At 39.7% G+C, this 18,115-nt stretch overlaps 1 protein-coding gene across 18 annotated transcripts in view; it reads left to right on the top strand.

Moving 5' to 3' along the window:
- The window catches only part of TNS3 (tensin 3), a 265,299-nt gene that overhangs the window by 185,170 nt on the left and 62,014 nt on the right, over positions 1 to 18,115 (top strand). For all 18 annotated transcript variants that reach the window (XM_068936084.1, XM_068936082.1, XM_068936083.1 and 15 more), the window contains one exon: positions 5,028 to 6,287. In XM_068936084.1, coding sequence (XP_068792185.1) covers positions 5,028 to 6,287 — 1,260 coding nt within the window. The remainder of the gene's footprint in view (positions 1 to 5,027; positions 6,288 to 18,115) is intronic.

Below are 18,115 nucleotides of genomic sequence, written 5' to 3'. Positions count from 1 at the left end.
AATTGTTTTATCCCGTAGTCACAGATGTTTCCTTCTGAAGTCTAACAATATCGTATTTATCTTTAAGTTCACAACCTAAAGTCAACAGTTCCCAAACATTTTGCTTTGAGCTTCACTTTTAGACAGATAATGTAACGTGAGCCCTCAAGTTCTAGCATAAATATCAAAAACAGTGTATGTCAGGCTCACCATCCTACTTGTAATTGCTGCAACCTCTGTTTGGGGAACCACTGCTTTGAGAGGTTGCCTTAGGGATTTTGAAGCTTGGCCTACAATCAAAGCTTGGCAATGGACCAGGCTTTCAGAAATGGATACTTAAGTAGGACATCTAGATCCCACGCTTTACTGATTGCGTTTTCCTTTGCAGTTTAAATGCCTGTTTTGTATGGCTCAGTGCTCACTTAAATGATCAGTGCAGGATTGAGACTCCTGGTAAGTTCCTTGTTCACTTAGGAAAGTTGAGTTCTCATAGTCCCTCTCTCGCATATTTGTACTTACTTTCAATTTAGATAATATGCATCTCAGGTAGAGGGTAACGCAGAGTGCATGAAGTATTTCTAAGCTGTCTGCTTTTTTCATTGTGAACTTCTTAATAGATGGTGTACCTAGGTCTATTACTTGCTTACGAGTAGGCAGTTCTGCTGATGCTGAGTAAGATAGTACTCATTATGTCTACAGCTGTTCAGGTTTTTTAACGTCCTTGCATTCCACATACTGGCAATTTTGAGGTTAGAGGACAATTTTGGTTAGGCAATTTTGAATGCTAGAAAACTCAGCCGCCAGGTTTATGGTGGTGAAAAATGGCACAGAGATGGCAGTGTTCAGACGCCATCCCTTCTGTCGTGACGTTGAGTTCTCACAGGGCTGTGTTGATTAGTATATTTAGCAATTGGCCCCTCTGTAGGGTCTCCCAAGCAGCCCCCAATGTTCAATTGCTTATACATAGTGGTTCTAGTCTCCTTAGGGAGGATTTCAGATTTCAAAGACTTTAACAGGGACCGTAACATAACAAAAACCTAGTTTCCACTGTTGTTTGAGATCAGATTTACTAAGGTTTCCAGGTAAAAATGAGATGTTTCCAAATGCACAATTGGGAACAGTTATGGATATGAACGTTGAATTATTTATTTTAATCGGTGTAACATCATCACATACAAAAATGCTGCAGGCCCAACCCTACCCTTGGCCATGTTCTGTGTGTAAACGTTGTTCCTTTGGCAGTGAACCTTGCAATCTCATAAGCCGTGTTATCTCTGCTCCAACCAAATTTTGTATTTAGTGACCCTGAGCCAAAACCAATGAGAAGTCACAGAAAGACTCCTGTTGTGTCCGGTAGTATCTGTGTATCGGTCAGACTGCTACTGAGTACAGATGCCGTTCTTCAGTGTAGCAGTTTTTCTCAGGAGATACAAACTGAAAAGCTGTAATTGCAAAAAAGAAGAAATTTCCATCTACATGACAAGTAGGAGGAGGGAGAGACTCCTCTAGCACAATTTTTCTTCCTTTCATCTGATTTACTTGTCTGAACCATTCCTACACCCTTGCTTGATGCTTTCCAGTTAACACTAGCTATTCAGCGAAACCTGAAACTTGTCCAGCTTCTTAGTGTTCACTGCAAACTATAGCTCAGGTTAAAACTGTGATTTGAGTAGTCGTGAATTAAACATCTTAGCCAGCATTGGAGGTCACTTCAGAGTTCAAAGGCAGCCATTTAACTTCTTTAACTATCAGAAAAATACTTTTTCATTTAATACACCTCACCATCCTGAAGTAGGTTGGGCCTGAGCTTCGTGTTGTCACATAAAAGCAGTGTGTATAGGAACATTCTCTAAAAAATGAAAATAATTCAGTATTTGGAAAAAACAAGTTTTCAAATGTTGCCTCCAGTAGTCTATTGTATCCAATTTAAAGCCTAACGGAAAGAAGCAAAACTTGAGTATTCTAGTTTGTGTACTTAATATGTAAACAGGAAACAAGATGATAAGGTACAAAAAATCTACTCTATGTCAGAAAGTGTTTTCATGTTTATGCCTAGTGGTGCTAATTCTTAACACCATTAAAAATGCATTGAGGAATTGTACTGCTTAAAAATATTTAGCCCTAGTATTTAAAAATATTTAGAATCAGAATGTCTACTCAAGTGACTTTTTTTTTTTTTTCCTCTTTTGCCTGGTTGTTGGTGGGGATGGCTTCTTTCTCAAATGAAATGGTATAAAATCAGCTACTCAAATAAAAGAAGTGTTTTTGTATTTTTTTTTTTTTATTTTTTTCACTGAAAACTAACCACAAGAAAATTATTGCCGGCTACAAAATAATCACCCAAGAATTACTATTAACACTTTTTTTTCCATTATTTTTACAATTTATTGTGGTAGCTCTATTAAATAATTCCGCAGGAAAGTTTTTCTGTCCTTTCATGTGGAAACTCCAAGTGTGCATCATTGTCCTAGCAGCAATGAGAGCTTATGAGAAATTACAGTGTGCAAGAGGTTGTTGAAAAGCTGTCAATTGTCCATCTTTTCCTTATTTACAGTATTTCTCTTCACTAAACCATAAATACTGTTTTTAAATGTCTGTACACAGACATTTGACCTCTTGCATAGCAGCTTTTCTCACTGTGGGATTTACACAGCATAAACTTCAGCAAGCTTCTAACAGTTTGCGTGTAGAGAAGTTCTGTGGCAAGGGGAATTGTTTTTTGTTTTTTTCCTAGCCTGATGCCTTGTTCTAAAAGGGAACGTTTTTGGCCTTTGGCATGTGCTGTTTTTAAAAACAACAGCAGGCAGCAAATAGTACCTAGTCTTTAAAAAGGAAACGACTGTCCTTTAATTATTGGCTAAAATCTGTTGAACCTATCGTATAACCTCTAGTGTATAACAGTGTTTTAACTGATGGAAACTTGGCAGTATGTTGCATAACGAATGCTTTTTCCAGCCAGACCACTTTTCTTGCCATTATAAACTGATGAATTCATTGCCATCATGGGTACAATTTATGAATAACGCTTTTTCTGAAATGCCATTGCCAGAAGGGCTAACTAGTAATGTTCTGAAGCTTCATGACCATGGTGCCATTTTAAATATAAATTGAAACTGTGTGATATAGTTGACTTTAAAATTTATTGGGCTGTTAGTGGATCTTTTGATTCTGGAATGCCAAAAATGGAGACTAAGCTGTTGGTTACCTTTGACAAAAATATCCCTGTTCATAAGTTTTAGTGGTCTAGTTTCCTTATTATCGAACAATTCTCAAACTATGCGTAGGGGAAAATTCTTCTCAAACTTCTGTTTAATATAGATGTTTTGGTAAATGAGCCTTAAAACCTTCCAAAATAGAACCACTCATTTTATTTTCTTGGCTTGGTGCACAGTAGGCGCAGTTAGTCATAAAGCCTTTTTATAAGACCAGAATTAGGAAACACATTCATTTTCAGTCTTGGGTAGGAGCCCAGTCGCCATACTCTATCTCTGGTTGATGGAACCTACTTGATGCCTCTGGGAGGTGAACGAACAAATCCAATAAAGGATTAGGCCATACATCATAAGAATGTGCCTCCCAGGGCTTAGTTTATTCTCCTGGGTATATAATGTCAAGAAGAGCTTTAAAGAACCCTGGTGGGCCAGAGGTAGGAAGAAGTGCTTTGGATAAAATAAGCTGGATTCAAGTAAACTCTTGAGCTTTTAAAATGTTCCAGAGGGAAAACGCTCTGCTCAGTGTTCTGTGGTTTTATCCGTTGCCGGTGCTGGTAGTACTGAAATAACATGGAAGAGGTGGTTTTCACAGTAGTATTTTCAACTCAAATGGATCGTGGTTTTTTTTACTTCCTAATCATATGAAAAAAATCTGCTCCAGTTTGTTTTGTTTGCAGAGCAAAAAACGTTTTGTCAACAACTTTAATTACCCATCTTGTATATATTTTGTTTGTTGTTGTCGAGTATACGTTTCATGTTACTCCTGTCAGCAGTGAGGTATAATATCTAAAATATTACATATTTGATAAACGTTTAGAAGTATTTGCATAGGAGACAGTCCTGAGGCTGAGTGCTTTATTTCTAACTTTTGATTCTCTTGATTGTCTGCTGTATCTTTTACACTAATCTTTTGTAGAAAAGAAATAATGAGGATGGATTACAAAGCAATGAGTGGTGGCTGTGGAATGAGGGCAAAAATCATTATTTAATCATCAGATTAAAAAATACATGATGGGTGCCTCTAGGTAGCAGAAGGCAGCAGCATCCACGAATGCCAGTAACATAGTTCTGAGATCAAAAACAATGTAGTCACTTCATTGAAGCCCTCCGCCTGAGTTTGTTAGCCCTGTAAGAAGGTGAAACTTGGCTCACCCAGCTCTTCTGTGCATTGCTAACTTCACTGAAGCATGCTAAGTTGTGTTCGTGTAATTGGAAGCAGGTATTTGCCTGTTTTCAACACCCAGCTGTAGCGAACTGGGTAGATGCACTTTCCTGCAAAATTGCTGTATTTCCCAGGGCACTGCAGCTGTAATTGAAAGCCTATTGTTTCCGTGCACCACCAAGAAAATGAGCAAATGATTCTTTGTAGTGTAGTTAGACCATCGAGTAGAAATGAATAAACTAATAATTGCATAATACATCTTCAAAGCAAGCACTGGTTGAAGGTTCCTACCGTTCTAGCTCTGAATAGAACACTTGGTAGCTGTCTTTCAAATTTCTGGCACTGTAATAGTGTGGTTGTTCAGATTGGTGTGAGGTGTTTGTAGAGCTGTGAACTTCCTTCCAAAAAAGCATAAAAGGAGAGAACTATGTTTAATCTTGGACTATGATGTCACGTTATGTTTTCATCAAGAATTTTGTTGTAGAATTTTTGCAGAAATGCAAAAGAAGATAATGCCATTGGTTGATGCTGGGTTTGTAGAGCCATTTTAGTTTTGCAGAAACAATGTCATTAACATTAGCAGTATTTCTAAAATGTGATATGATATGTGTCAGAGCCCTTATGTAATACCCTGTCCTTTTCTTTCCCTTTGTTTGTTACTTGTGTCTTCTCAGTGCTGCATACCCAAGGTCCCATTGATGGCAGTCTGTATGCAAAAGTGAGAAAGAAGAGCTCTTCAGACACCAGCATCCCTGGTGTTGCTCAGGGTGTTCCTGTGACCAGCAGTCCCGATCACAGTGATCATACCCTCTCTGTCAGCAGTGATTCGGGACATTCAACAGCTTCCGTCAGGACAGACAAGACTGAGGAGCGCCTTGCGCCGGGAGGCAAACGGGGTCTCAGCCCGCAAGAGAAGGCAGAGCTGGACCAGCTACTCAGTGGCTTTGGTCTGGAGGATTCTGTCAGCACCGCCAAGGATATGACTGATGCCCGAAGCAAGTACAGTGGGACTCGCCACATAGTGCCAGCTCAAGTTCACGTGAATGGAGACACCAAGCTTAAGGACAGGGAGACCGATATTCTGGATGATGAAATGCCCAATCACGACCTTCACAGTGTGGACAGCATTGGGACTTTGTCCTCCTCAGAAGGCCAGCACTCCACCCACCTTGGGAACTTCAGTTGCCATAAGAGTAGTCAGAACTCCCTTCTCTCAGATGGCTTTGGAAGTAACACTGGGGAAGACCACCACAGTGCTCTTGCCCCAGACCTGGGAATTGGTGTGGATCCCCTCTATGAGAGATCGTTTGGAAGCAGTGAGCCAAAGCCAGCTCAGCAGCTGCAAAGGAATCCTTCTGTCTCACCTCAGCCTCAAGCCTATGGCCCAAGTAACTACTCTACACAGACCTGGGTACGCCAGCAGCAGATGGTCACTGCTCACCAGTACAGTTTTGCCCCGGAGAGTGAAGTGAGGGTTGGCATTCATAACACTGTAGAGAATTCAGGCAGTGTCCAGAGCCAGTCCCGGGTCCCGGACACCCCGACGCGGGGCTCCAGCAGCAGAGATGCTGTGCAGAGAGGGCTCGGAAATGTGCCAGGTGTCAGCGAAGCTGCAGAACGCTCCAGCGGCGAGAGTTTTAAGCCAAGACTAGTGCCTCAGAGGGACACAAACGGTCTGGATCTAGGACTGAATACAGGGGGCTTGCCAGCTTCTCCAACTTTGGATATTGATCAGTCCATTGAGCAGCTGAACAGGCTGATCTTGGAATTAGACCCTACATTTGAACCTATCCCAACCCGCATTAACACTGTCACCAGGGACCCAAATCAAGTAAATGGCTTCATCAGTCCTGATGCAGGCATGGAAGGGCTTGGCAGGAGCCCTGGCTTCCATGAGAAAGGAGAGATCACAAACAGGAATCCCTCTCGGCATGGTAAGTTGTTACAATACTGTTTGAATATAATGCTTTTCCCGGTATTTGCATGCTCTTGATGCGGTACAGCAGGGCCTCAGGTCACTGCTTACTGCTGTCAGGATGATTGTCAAGGAGGGATTATTTCAGGTACCCTCTTTATCTAAAAATGTAAGAAATTATGAAATCACACTGAACTCATTAGCTTTTTTTAAAATGTTTTGCAGATTTTTAAATGCCCTTGGATACGTGTATTCTGACTTGAACAAAATACTGTTCAACAAATTCTTATCCATTACAAATCATCAGTTGTAATTTTTTTATTGCTATAAGTTTAGGTGATGGAGGACAGAATTCTTACTACATTACTACATGAAGCAGGTTTTAGAAAGCATCTGTAGTGAAATTTTTTGATTTCACTTTGATTAAAGTCAAGAAACGTCTAACTTAATTATGTCATCAAATTCAGTATAATGCTTCTATGTTAAATTTCTGTGCCATGTTTTTGTTAACAGAGTAATCCTTGCCAATGAAGTATTTTAAAACATTTTCTTTCAGAAGCTTTGTTCTCTTTGCAATTCAGAAGTCACAGTGCTTGTTTGTTATCACAGAATCACAGAATGGCCAAGGTTGGAAGGGACCTCTGGAGATCTAACCCTCCTGCAAGGGTCCTCCCTCCTCAAGCAGAGTCATTTAGAGCACATAATCAGAGTTATCTCTGACTCTGATGTGATTGCAGAAATCCACTTGTGGAATAAAATACACAACACTTCTCTGGCTCACTGTATTGCCAAAGTAATGCTACTAGAACTAGCAGCTTTGTAAAAGCATGAGTACTCTAGCTCTGCTTAAAGTCAGCTGATGTCTTTCATTTACGCTGTAACTAAAATTTGTGACGAACAAGCTCTTGTTAATCTTGCTGTGATGGTTGAAAATCCTGTCTGGTTTTACTCCTCCAGCAGAACATATACCCTTCCCTTTTATTTTCCTCTTCCTTTTCTTATTCCAATATCGGCACCATGAAACGTTTGCCTGCATCTCCAGGGCGTGACTGCAGTATCTGCTAGCGTGCCAGATCATCTGTCTGTGGCCTCATGGACACAAATGAGCTGCTTCAGCTCAAGCCCAGTTGGATGTGCCAGACCATTAGATGATGACTATGCCTAACCACAGCATGTGGTTTCAGTTAAGAATTATGTATTTTATATGGGCGTGCAGGCGTGTGTGATCAAGGATGGTGATCTAATGCAGAGAAGGTGCAATCACAATTTTGCGTTCGAAAGGGTAACTGAGGGGCTAAAAAAAAGTGAAAGATGTAGTAGAGAGTTTAGTTGAGCTGCTTTGCTGTATTTGATGTTGTTGTTTTAATGTGGAATGTGTTTTCTGTGGTTCTTACAGGATTAAAATCATTAGTTCATAATTGTCCTGAGTCTTTGCAAATGATTATCTGATGGACAAATTGAAAATGAAACTTTTTTTCCAGCAGGAGAGAACTTTTCTTTTTGGCATACAGTAAAGTTAGTGAAGGGGAAAAGAAGGTAATGTAAAATAAGCTAGCCTTTACTGTTCCTTGTTTAAAGATTTTAATCTGAAAAGAGGTGTTTGAATTTTTCTCACAGCCTCTGGTCCTCTCCCAAGGGAAGCGGGAGTCACTGTCATTCCATTGCGTTTGTAAAGCCAGGTAAACTTTCTGCCCTGATAAGGACTAGGGAGAATGCAAGTCCTTGGGGCATGTACCGGGAGAGGATTTGTATCGAAAGATAATGATTAAACAGACGAAACAGGAGTTAAATCTGACTATATGAACAACATTTATGATCCTGGGTAATTTCTGAGCAGCAATGTGGTATAATAGAACAAGGAAAAAGTTTAATAGCTGGGAAGCTCCTTCAAATTTCTCTCTGTGCAAATTTCTCTCTCCTTCATCAGTCTGAACAAGGAAAAGGAGGGCATTTATGGGGTGGTTTTTTTTTTTTTTTTTTTTAAACCTGTCTCTCAGAAATATTGAACATCCTAACAGGATGTTTACATCATACTGAGCTTCAAACATAGACGTATGCATGCTGATTCCCAAACCACTTCCCACTCAAGTCAATAGAAAAGCTCTTCTGATTGATTTAATTAGGCAGAGTATGTCCCTCTAAAAGTGAGCTGGTAAGCACAATTTATATGCTGAAAGGAAAGTGGTATGTAAGTGCTAATTATCATTACAGTAAATCTGTTTTTGACATTAATTGATTTTTTTTCCCCATACACTCTAATGCTCCAAAGGAAAACTTGTTTCCACTGAAATACACTTGCATTTGATCAACGGTGTATAGGTAAAGTGCCATCCAGGATTTTGTGGACAGTTCTGCACTCTACCAAACTCTGAACAAGTCAGCTACTGAAAATTTATCACACTATCAGATTTTTGTCTGGTTTTGTTCCTTTCATGGAGAAAAGGTTATTGTACAAGGACTTTTGGCATTTAAAAACAAAAAAATTATTGGTATGGAAACATTCAAGTATACTATTTAGAAATGAACTTTCTTTGAGAAGGTCAAAATAAGGGAGAGAAATAATTAGAGTATATGTTCAAAAATTAAGTAGCATTTCTTTTAGCCCTAGCTCTCAATACATGCATCCAGTCATTTCTCTCCCCTATCTTCAGTGTTTCCCCTCCTCTCTTCTTTCCCACTCTGTATCCCAGTATTTGAAGTCTTTTTGAAATTGCTGTGTTTTTTTGCAGCAGCAAAGATACTTCCCAACTTAATTTTCCAAACCCTTTAAATCTCCATTTCAGAGATATTTCATTTTCATGTTTTGAAACGTGTCTATGTCTTTGAGGCAATGGAGTCTCTTGGAACAAGAGGTATTTCCCTCAAAACAGTATTTCACAAGACTACAGTAATCCTTTAAGACGGACTTTGCCATGCTTGCAAGCAGCTGCAAGTAGTGTTGAGAAGTTCCTTGAGCAAGGGACCATCAGTGCATGAGTGGGCCCCTGCCCTGTTTGTTGCTCACTGTCTCCTTGAAGTCACTTCTCCTCACCATTGCTCCATCTTCTTTTGCTGTTCCTCTAATGGTTCCTTTCCTGCCCCGTCTCAGATGTAGTTGGCTCCGCTCCCGGGTGGTGTCCTCCTCCAGAGCCTTTCCCCGCTTTACAGTGGCCATGTTCTTCAGTATGAGACCTGCCACTCCTGGAAGTCATTGACGTCCCTGATGAGCTCCACTAGAAATGAGTGCTAGAGTTCAATATATAAAACGTTATAGAAAATCAATTAATTAAATTTCATCTAGAAAACCACTGCTGTTTGTGGTGCACGTGTGAAATGCAACTATGCGTAGAGCCATGGGAAGTGAACGTTCTCCAAAGCTGAGTGCGAACTGAAATACTTGCATGCGCTCTGGGAGTGTATGAAAGTTCCTTTTTGTCTTCAGGGCTAAGAAAGCGTGCAAGATGTAGTACCAAACTGCAAGTATCGACTTTATTTTCTGGAAAAGCTAGAATCTCTCTTGTTCATATTCTCTTACTTGAAAGAAACTGTGTCGTGGAGTTTTCATCTGGTAAGGCAAACGGAGTTAAGGTTAAAGGTTTGTGAGCAGTTGAGGCTTCAAGGTCTATAAGGCTAGTTCCTTAATGCTTTCCCTTCCTTAATGGTTTCGTAAGAATTCTTCCTCAGGTTTGTATAATTTAATACCAGTAAATTCTCAACTCTTCCTTTACCACTAAATAGAAAAGATATTCAAAATCTGGCATTCCACTCAGTTTTTTTAAAAGGTCTCTCTGTCTCTCTCTCTCTGTCTCTCTCTCTCTGTCTCTCTCTCTCTGTCTCTCTCTCTCTGTCTCTCTCTCTCTGTCTCTCTCTCTCTGTCTCTCTCTCTCTGTCTCTCTCTCTCTGTCTCTCTCTCTCTGTCTCTCTCTCTCTGTCTCTCTCTCTCTGTCTCTCTCTCTCTGTCTCTCTCTCTCTGTCTCTCTCTCTCTGTCTCTCTCTCTCTGTCTCTCTCTCTCTGTCTCTCTCTCTCTGTCTCTCTCTCTCTGTCTCTCTCTCTCTGTCTCTCTCTCTCTGTCTCTCTCTCTCTGTCTCTCTCTCTCTGTCTCTCTTATTTTTTTTTTTTTAAAGATAATAAGTCATTAGGCCGAATATTTCACATTCATTGCTCCTGGCAGTGAGGTCTTCCAAAAATATAACCAACAGTATCTGGTATGGAGTGCATCCAGTATATTGGTTGTGGAATCCTTGGAAGTTGGCTTTAATTCAGTCACATTAAAGAATGGCTGGAAAATAGCTTTTCTACATCTATGAAAGGAGTTCGCTACCTCAGTGCATTCCACGTTGGCAAAAATTACTTTTTGTTGGTAGCTTTGTCTGCAAGTGTGATATCTCAGCCTGACACAGTTCTGGTGTCTCTGTGGTTTCTTATCCCAAACACCAAAACTGTACAGCCATGTCAAACTTCTTGAGCTTTGCTGAGCACAAGAAGTGCTTCTTGAATACTTCTGTGTGATGTTTCATTTCAGCATGTTAGGCATACATCATCTGGCAAAAAGACATGATGTTTAAGGGACCAGGAGTGAATGAACTGTTATTTGTCTCTTTAAGCCTTTTGCTAAATATTTGGTTGGAGGAAGCATTTACTCCTTCACGTTTTTACTCTCTGGAAGACAGATTAATACAAAGCCTTCCATCGGCAATGGAGGCATAAGGAGGAAGGCAGCAAGTAAAGGGTTACTCTCATATTTTTAGGGCCGGAAATGAATGACCTGCATCTAGAGTTTAAGTGCTGCAGAGAGCCTGCAATGTGTGGAATCTAGGATGTAGGATGCAACAGTGAAGGCTTAGGTTGGCCTCTCTTGCTAGATTTACATGATCAAGATTTATGGTCCTCATTCTAGTCATATTTCCTGTCACTTAAGATATTTATGTTTGGGAAAATTTCCTTTAGGAATTTAACCCTCAAAGTGCTCTTCCTTCATTTTACCTTGTATTTCTCAGGGTCTTATGCTCTCGGCGTTCTTACTTTGAGGTAGCATCTTCTAGTCTTAGTCTCTTTGAAACAGGGTGCTAATATAAACATTTTAAGACTTCGACCCATAAGATCTAGTGGATGCGGCTCCAAGTAGTATGAGATATCCTGAAATAAGATCTGTTGTGGTCGTTGGTCAGAGGTTTTAGTTGCTGTCATCAAAAGCAGCAAAACCTAATGGGTGCTGGTTTCTCCTTTGCTGCAGCTCCTAATTCAGCATTTTAGTTTACACTACTGGGATTTTAAGCTAGGATTTTAAGCTAAAACATCCTCACTGTCAACAGCTGTCATTTCAGAGGGTGGAAGCTTTTGGTAGAGGAAGCAGAGAGCTAGAGGTAGGATGGATTTAGGTACTGGAATGTAATTAGGGTTTTTAGGCAGCCAAGTGCATTCGAGTGCCCTGAAGATGAAAGATTTCTGCTTGTGATTGTAGGTAGTGTCTTGAGAAGTTTCCCTCATCTAACAATCACATGCTTTGCTCTGGAGTGATAAGCAGCAATTTCAGCTGTGTGCGTTGGGACCTTTACCTGCCCCTTGAGCATTTTCGCTGTGATTAATGGTGCAATTTCCTATTGCACCTAATCCAGTTTAAATGAAACAGTTCCCCAGAGACGTGGCCTTACTCTGCCTCCCTGATCCATGGATATGCGTTAGCACATTCACCTTTGTGTCAGATCTGGTAGCTGTGCAGTGGTGGCATGTATTGCATTGGCTTGTTGATCTAGTGGATTGAGGATTTTCTCATGGTTTAGTTCTCTGTGGAATCAAAGAGGGAGCTCTTACTTGCACTGTGGGCAGGTGATCAGTAATTGCAATGTGCAAAGGGAGTGCTGAGGGCACATGACTGGAGGCAGGTGAAGAAGTAGAACTGCACTTCCAGCTGCTGTTATGCTAATAGGACAGGTCTGTCATGAAACTGCATACAGATATTTTTGTGATAGGGCTTGATCTCTAGGAACTTCATGGTGAGGAACACTGTTATTTTGTATTTCTAAACACCTTTAAGATATTATGATTAATACTGGGACAAAGCTAGGAGAAAGGTCAATCCGGTATTTTTAGGGTATTAGCTCCTAGACTAAGATGGGGAAGATCAGGATTCCCTGGTCATTTTTTGTGTGTGCTTCAGCATGTCAGGCTGGAGCAAGTCATATTGGCCCAAGACTACAAAAAGATTTTGGCATTTTTTCATGATTTCTGTTTGGTGGCAATGGTATTGGACACCTAGATACCTTGCAGGATCTGATTCTTTCTAGTCCTTCTTCTTTGATAAATTCTACTTTTGCAAAAAAGGAATAATAGTATTCCCTAGGGATATTGTGAGGGTATGTAGCAATTTTAAAAAATATGCTAATACTATTAGATTATCATTAAAAAAAACATAGATGTTCATTCATTTCATAAATGTATGTCTGATTTCATCACAGCACCTTTAAAGGATAGCATTCAATTAAAATAGTTTTTTTTTTTGTTAAGGAAGGAATTCTTCCTTTATATAACTTTAGCACAATAAAAATAATAACTTTTTAAATTTTGCCTTTATAGCAAGTTCTGTAATGTTATAGTTTGATTTATGTGAATACTATTCGTTTTGTAATAGTACAAGCTTGACTTCAGTCTGCCCAGAGTCCCAAAGGGTAAAACAGTATGTGTATGTGGCTTGCTGCCATCTCTACTGGAGACTAGAAGGTCAGTAGCACATTCTACTTTTCTAAATGCTGTAGGGATTATTTGTTTACATATCTGAACTTGTCCTGTCTGCTCTATACTGAATCATTTATGCGTAGCGTGCACAAAAAAGGGAAAAAAGCAATTTTACTTATGACCACATATTCAAAGTTAATTAAAATAACTAAAACTCTTATGACTTCTAAATGAACTTCAAGATTGAGGAAGACCTGAAATGTTTTTCCCTTACTACATCATCTTTTGATTACAAAGAAGCTTTCCAACCGCAAAGCAAAAATACCAGTTGCATAGATCACACACAACCAACAGGAGTATAATTTCGTGTCTCATCTGAATCAAGACAATGTTGGCAGTCCTGAGCACTGAAACACAGATGCTCTGATATGTTCTTTCAAGTCCTGCACAGCACTTTGAAGTGGTAAATTCAGCAGTGTAGTTCAAACATCACACTATTGGCCAGCCAGATAACTGAATACAGAAGAAGACAACCTACTTTCTCAGGAGGCTCCCAACCACCTCCTAAGCCTCAGCTAAATGAGAAAGTGGATAGATAGCTTGAAACAGCAGAATCGGTTTGTTTTTGACAGTGGGTGGGAAAAGGAGTTGTAAGCTTCAAGTTTGGGAAACAGCTCAGCTTTATCAACTCTCTTCCTTTTTCAAGCATGCTTGACAGTTCTCTTGTCTTTGGGGATCATAGCTGTGCAGTACCAGGCTGTGAGGAGAGGAAGAGAAAGTGGCCTTAAGCTATGCAGGGGTCTCAAATGCTCTAGAGTTTCAATCTGCAAACCTAAGCACTTTAAATTAAAGTCTGTTTTCACATTCCTACTTGAGAATTAGTGCTTCTGTGGTACAATTAATAAATGCCAGATATATCCTCTGTACTTACCAGGGTAAATGGCAAGTGTTGAACTTGTAAAATAAAAAAGTTACTGAACAAAACATAACTCGCTGTGTTTGGTGAAGTCAAAAGCCTATTGCTGCATGCAAGAACAAAGAAATGTATAATGTCATGGGAAGTTCCTCTCCAAACTTATTAACGTTGCTCTCCCTCCTTAATGCTTAGCTGCAGTGTTCTTTTTTCCTGACCATCTTTTCCCACTCGTGCAGCCACATGCAAAAAAGCTGGGAATACTCCGCATGCTTGCAGCGAAAGGCTGTAAGGATGTTGCACTTAAGGAAAGACAACCTTATTTTAAGGCATGGTTTAGCTTAAGCTGTAATAACAATCTGTTGTTGATGTTGCTGTTTGTTACCAGTTTGTGGTAGCAGAGCCCAGGCCTCCTAGATGAGGCTTAGCTCACCTTTGAGTAGACTTGCAGAATTAGGGCAAGCAGGAGATTCTCCAAGGCAATTAGTCAGGCAATTAGCTGCTGCAGTGCAGAAGGTGTCATTGATAGCACAAACATATTCTGGCTGTCACAGGGTAAAGAAATAGCCATGAATAAAGATAACTGAAGTAGCCAGTTGTTCTCTGAGAAGTAGTGGTTGCTCTTACACGGTCAGGTTGTAGGGGGAGCTCTAGTCACTGTGCCACAAACAGTCCTGGACCTGAGTAGGGAGGGCTAAAAAGGTTTGGAGAGAGTTAATTAGTGTGTGATGGAGTTGGCAGGTCAGGGTTGAATGGCACTGAGTGAGGCTGAATGGAAGTATGAACTATTCAGAGTGAGTAGAAAGCAAACAGTGGTGGAAATGAATGGGACTGACAGGCTCTGTGTGTGCGCGTGCGTGACTTGAGGGTTGACTAATAAGAGGATGGCAGGGTTATCTTGTTTCTTGCATGTTTGAAAGAGGAGGAAGTGTGTGTAGAAAATGTATGCCTTAAGAAGACAAATGCATGTTTCAAATCCCCGCGAAGTTGAAGAACTAAGTGTACCTGGGTCACCTGGAAATGTATGTATGCTATCATACGTTCTTACCTCTGTTCATATGCTTTTGCATGGATTGACTGACAAGAAGGCAGGAACCTCCCTTCTTTCACACTTCTTCCCAGACCTTTTATACGTGCGTATCCTTTACATATGTTTATATTTCTACATCATGCTTTGCAGGATACTCGCTAGTTTTGCAAGTTCTTCAACCCATTTCTCATTCCAAGGAGTCTCCTTTTTATTTCGCTCCCCCCCGCCCCGCCCCCCTTTAGAACATTTCTTCATAAAATCTTATCCCTTCCGTAGACACAGTCGGCCCAGTTTTCACAGCTGGATACATATAATTGCACCTGGACCTGCACGTGGAGCTACCTTTTATACAATTGATGCATGCGCTTTTGGAATCTGTGTGAACTGTGGCACGTAACTATAAATAGTATGGTGCAAAGTACCAGCTGCCCAGGCAGTAGAGTTCTGGGTGCTATCCAAAACCGAGTCTTAGGTTAAGTGCTGATTGTTTTTGAGAATAGAAGGAAGCAGCCAGTGATACTCAAACACTTTTGGCTAAGATACCTTTTTTAGAACCGTGTAGAACAGTGGCTGATGACCTTTTTTCTCCTTCTGTGCTATGTACCTACCTTATCAGAGGTGAATCGGTGCACTCAAGATTTTCGAGGTTTTGCTTTTGCGTGAGCTGACTTCCACAGAGATGAGTGAGTTTTTTGGTAGTAAATGAAGTAGGCATTCACTACTAACACAGCGCTGTAGTAGTTCCTGACTTAAAATATCAGGCAAGTATGTAGCCTGCAGAAATTCTGATGTGTATATAGGGTTTTCTCTGCAGCTCCATCTTCCTCTCTTTACTTCACTCTATGTAAATTCTTTCATGCCTAATAACATATGACCTCAGTCCACTGTTAGAGATTGTTTGTAAGACTTATTTCCTCTTATTAGCCACCTGTTATCACAAAGGTTGTGGTTAATGTCTAAAGAAGGAAAGCTAGAACAAACTGTTTTGCTTGTAACTAGAAAACTGTAAAAGCAATTGTCTATTAATAAACAGAAAAGAACAGAAAGCTTTCTACTAATTTTCAGTAGCACGTTACATTCCCTTCACTCATGTCCCACTCCCCTCCATCTTTTCACTGTTGGATTGTTACAATTTCTGTTTATGTATAAAATCTTAAAAGCATGAGAAAAATTATGTGACCAAACTAAGACAAAGCATATGAAAACACTTACTCAACATTGGAAGAAAAGGGTAACCTGTTTTCATTGCCTTGGCTAAGAGATACATTTCTGTCTATATAGACAAGCATGAAGAGAGAGGGACTGTATTTTCTTAGAATTTGAAGCTCTGTTGTTGCTCCTGATTAATTCTAATCGTCTCCTTCAAGCAGGAGTTGTCATATTCCTTGAATATGTCATCTTAAACTATGTTTGGGTCACTTAACATGTATACTTCCTCCGTGTAGCAGAGAAAGCGAGGTAATATTTCCAGATTTGGGCTGAAGAAGCCTTAATGAAGCAAGAGAAAAGAAAGTTCCAGCTATAGAAAACAATTGGTGGTGACAACACAGGAATACTGTTGACAGACTCTTACGTTGTATAAGCAGAGCATACAGTTTTTCACCTCAGTAAATATTGAATTGGGCATTAGAGTAGCTGAAGTCATCTTCCTTCCCTCTCTTGAAAAAATCCAAGCGCTCTGGATGACATGCAAAAGGAATAAAAATGAGGTGTCTAAACATCTGATTACAAGTGTCTGGAACATCTTCAGAGGTCTTTGCTTTATGGAAAATAGATCTTTGAAGATGTTCCAAATTACAGTATCATAAATCATGAAACAGCGTATTTACAGTCAGAGGGGAAAGGGGAAGAAATCTTTTCTCATACTTTATTTAAAAAAAAGAAAAAGAAGACATTGAACTATTCCAAATGTTCACTCTGTTATATTCCATGGGAGAGCAAACTTAGCGCATCTGAAAGAAGTTGTAAAGTGACAGGAGAGCAAAGCTTGTCCAAATCCTCATGTCCCTTATTTGCATGCACTAGCAATACAGTGGAAGACCTGTTGTAGTGTCCATCACAAAGGTAAATTTTGGTGCCTCAGTTGGAGTTAATTTTGCAGTATTTAACTGCAAATCTCAATGGAGGTTTTTTTTTTTTTTTCCACATTTATGACAGAAGTAAATTTAAGGATTAGCATGGTCAGATAATAGTTGCTAGTTTACTTCTTCAGTATTATGCCCAACAGCACAAAACTAGTCTGTGCGTGAGCTATTATGAGATTATATGTATATGAGTAAAAGAAAAAAAATTACCAATGGTTTAAAAGTGCTATTTCCATTAATCATTGCTTCTTTTTTGTGCTGTACGTTACATAATATTATTGTTATCATGCATACCAGTTCATCTCAACAGTTCATAAATATTAGTTTAGTGTTGACCACATTTATGTGGCCTTTTTTCCTAGAGGAAAGCTATTCTAACTAAATTTAGCAGCATAGTAATTTCTAGTTAAATCTAAGAATCATGTACTTATTCTAGAAATTGTTACTAGGCCTGTAACTTTCAGGATCCGCGTCTGAGAGCAGAATGGTTATGACGTATCTTTATGAATCTTGAGGTAGAGGTTCAAATTTTCGAACAGGCTTCTGTTGAAGACTATCCACAATTGACCAAGTGTGAAACGGCTAAGAAGGTAAAGTGATGAGATGTGTGAAGCTGCTGTGTCCTACGCAGACAGTTTTTGGGGTGGAATGTTGACCTTTTCATTTGCCTGTTAGACTAATGGGTTGTCTGGAGTTTAGATCCTAGTCTGCTACCCGTTCTAGGTAGGTAAGAAAGAATATTTTGATTTGTAAATCATTATTAAATATATTTGGGGTATTTCTTCATGAGTTAAGAGATTTTTTCTGGCTCTTGTATGTATTCCTATGTTTTAGAAGGACTGAGGCGCTAAATATATCACAAACGCAGTTCAGTGGGCTTTTGTACCAAGTTCTGACTGATCCCTTTGAAGCAGTGTTTCTACAGAGATATGAATCTGGAAATTTCAGCTTAAACAGAATGTTTAATTAAAATAAAGTTTTAATGGTTATTTGTCTTAACCTTATAAATTCAGGTAGTCTGAGTTAGTTTTCAAACCATCTATAACCCTCACTATTTAATGGTGAATTGCCATAACTCTGCATGTAGATGAGGAGGTACGCTTTAGCTGTCTAATTATCATGATAGGAATTCTCTTTGGCTTAATAACAAGCTATTTCCTTCCTCATC

The sequence above is a fragment of the Struthio camelus genome, chromosome 2, assembly GCF_040807025.1.
Source record: "Struthio camelus isolate bStrCam1 chromosome 2, bStrCam1.hap1, whole genome shotgun sequence".
Lineage (NCBI taxonomy): Eukaryota > Metazoa > Chordata > Aves > Struthioniformes > Struthionidae > Struthio > Struthio camelus.
This window is presented reverse-complemented; position numbering and strand designations above follow the sequence as displayed.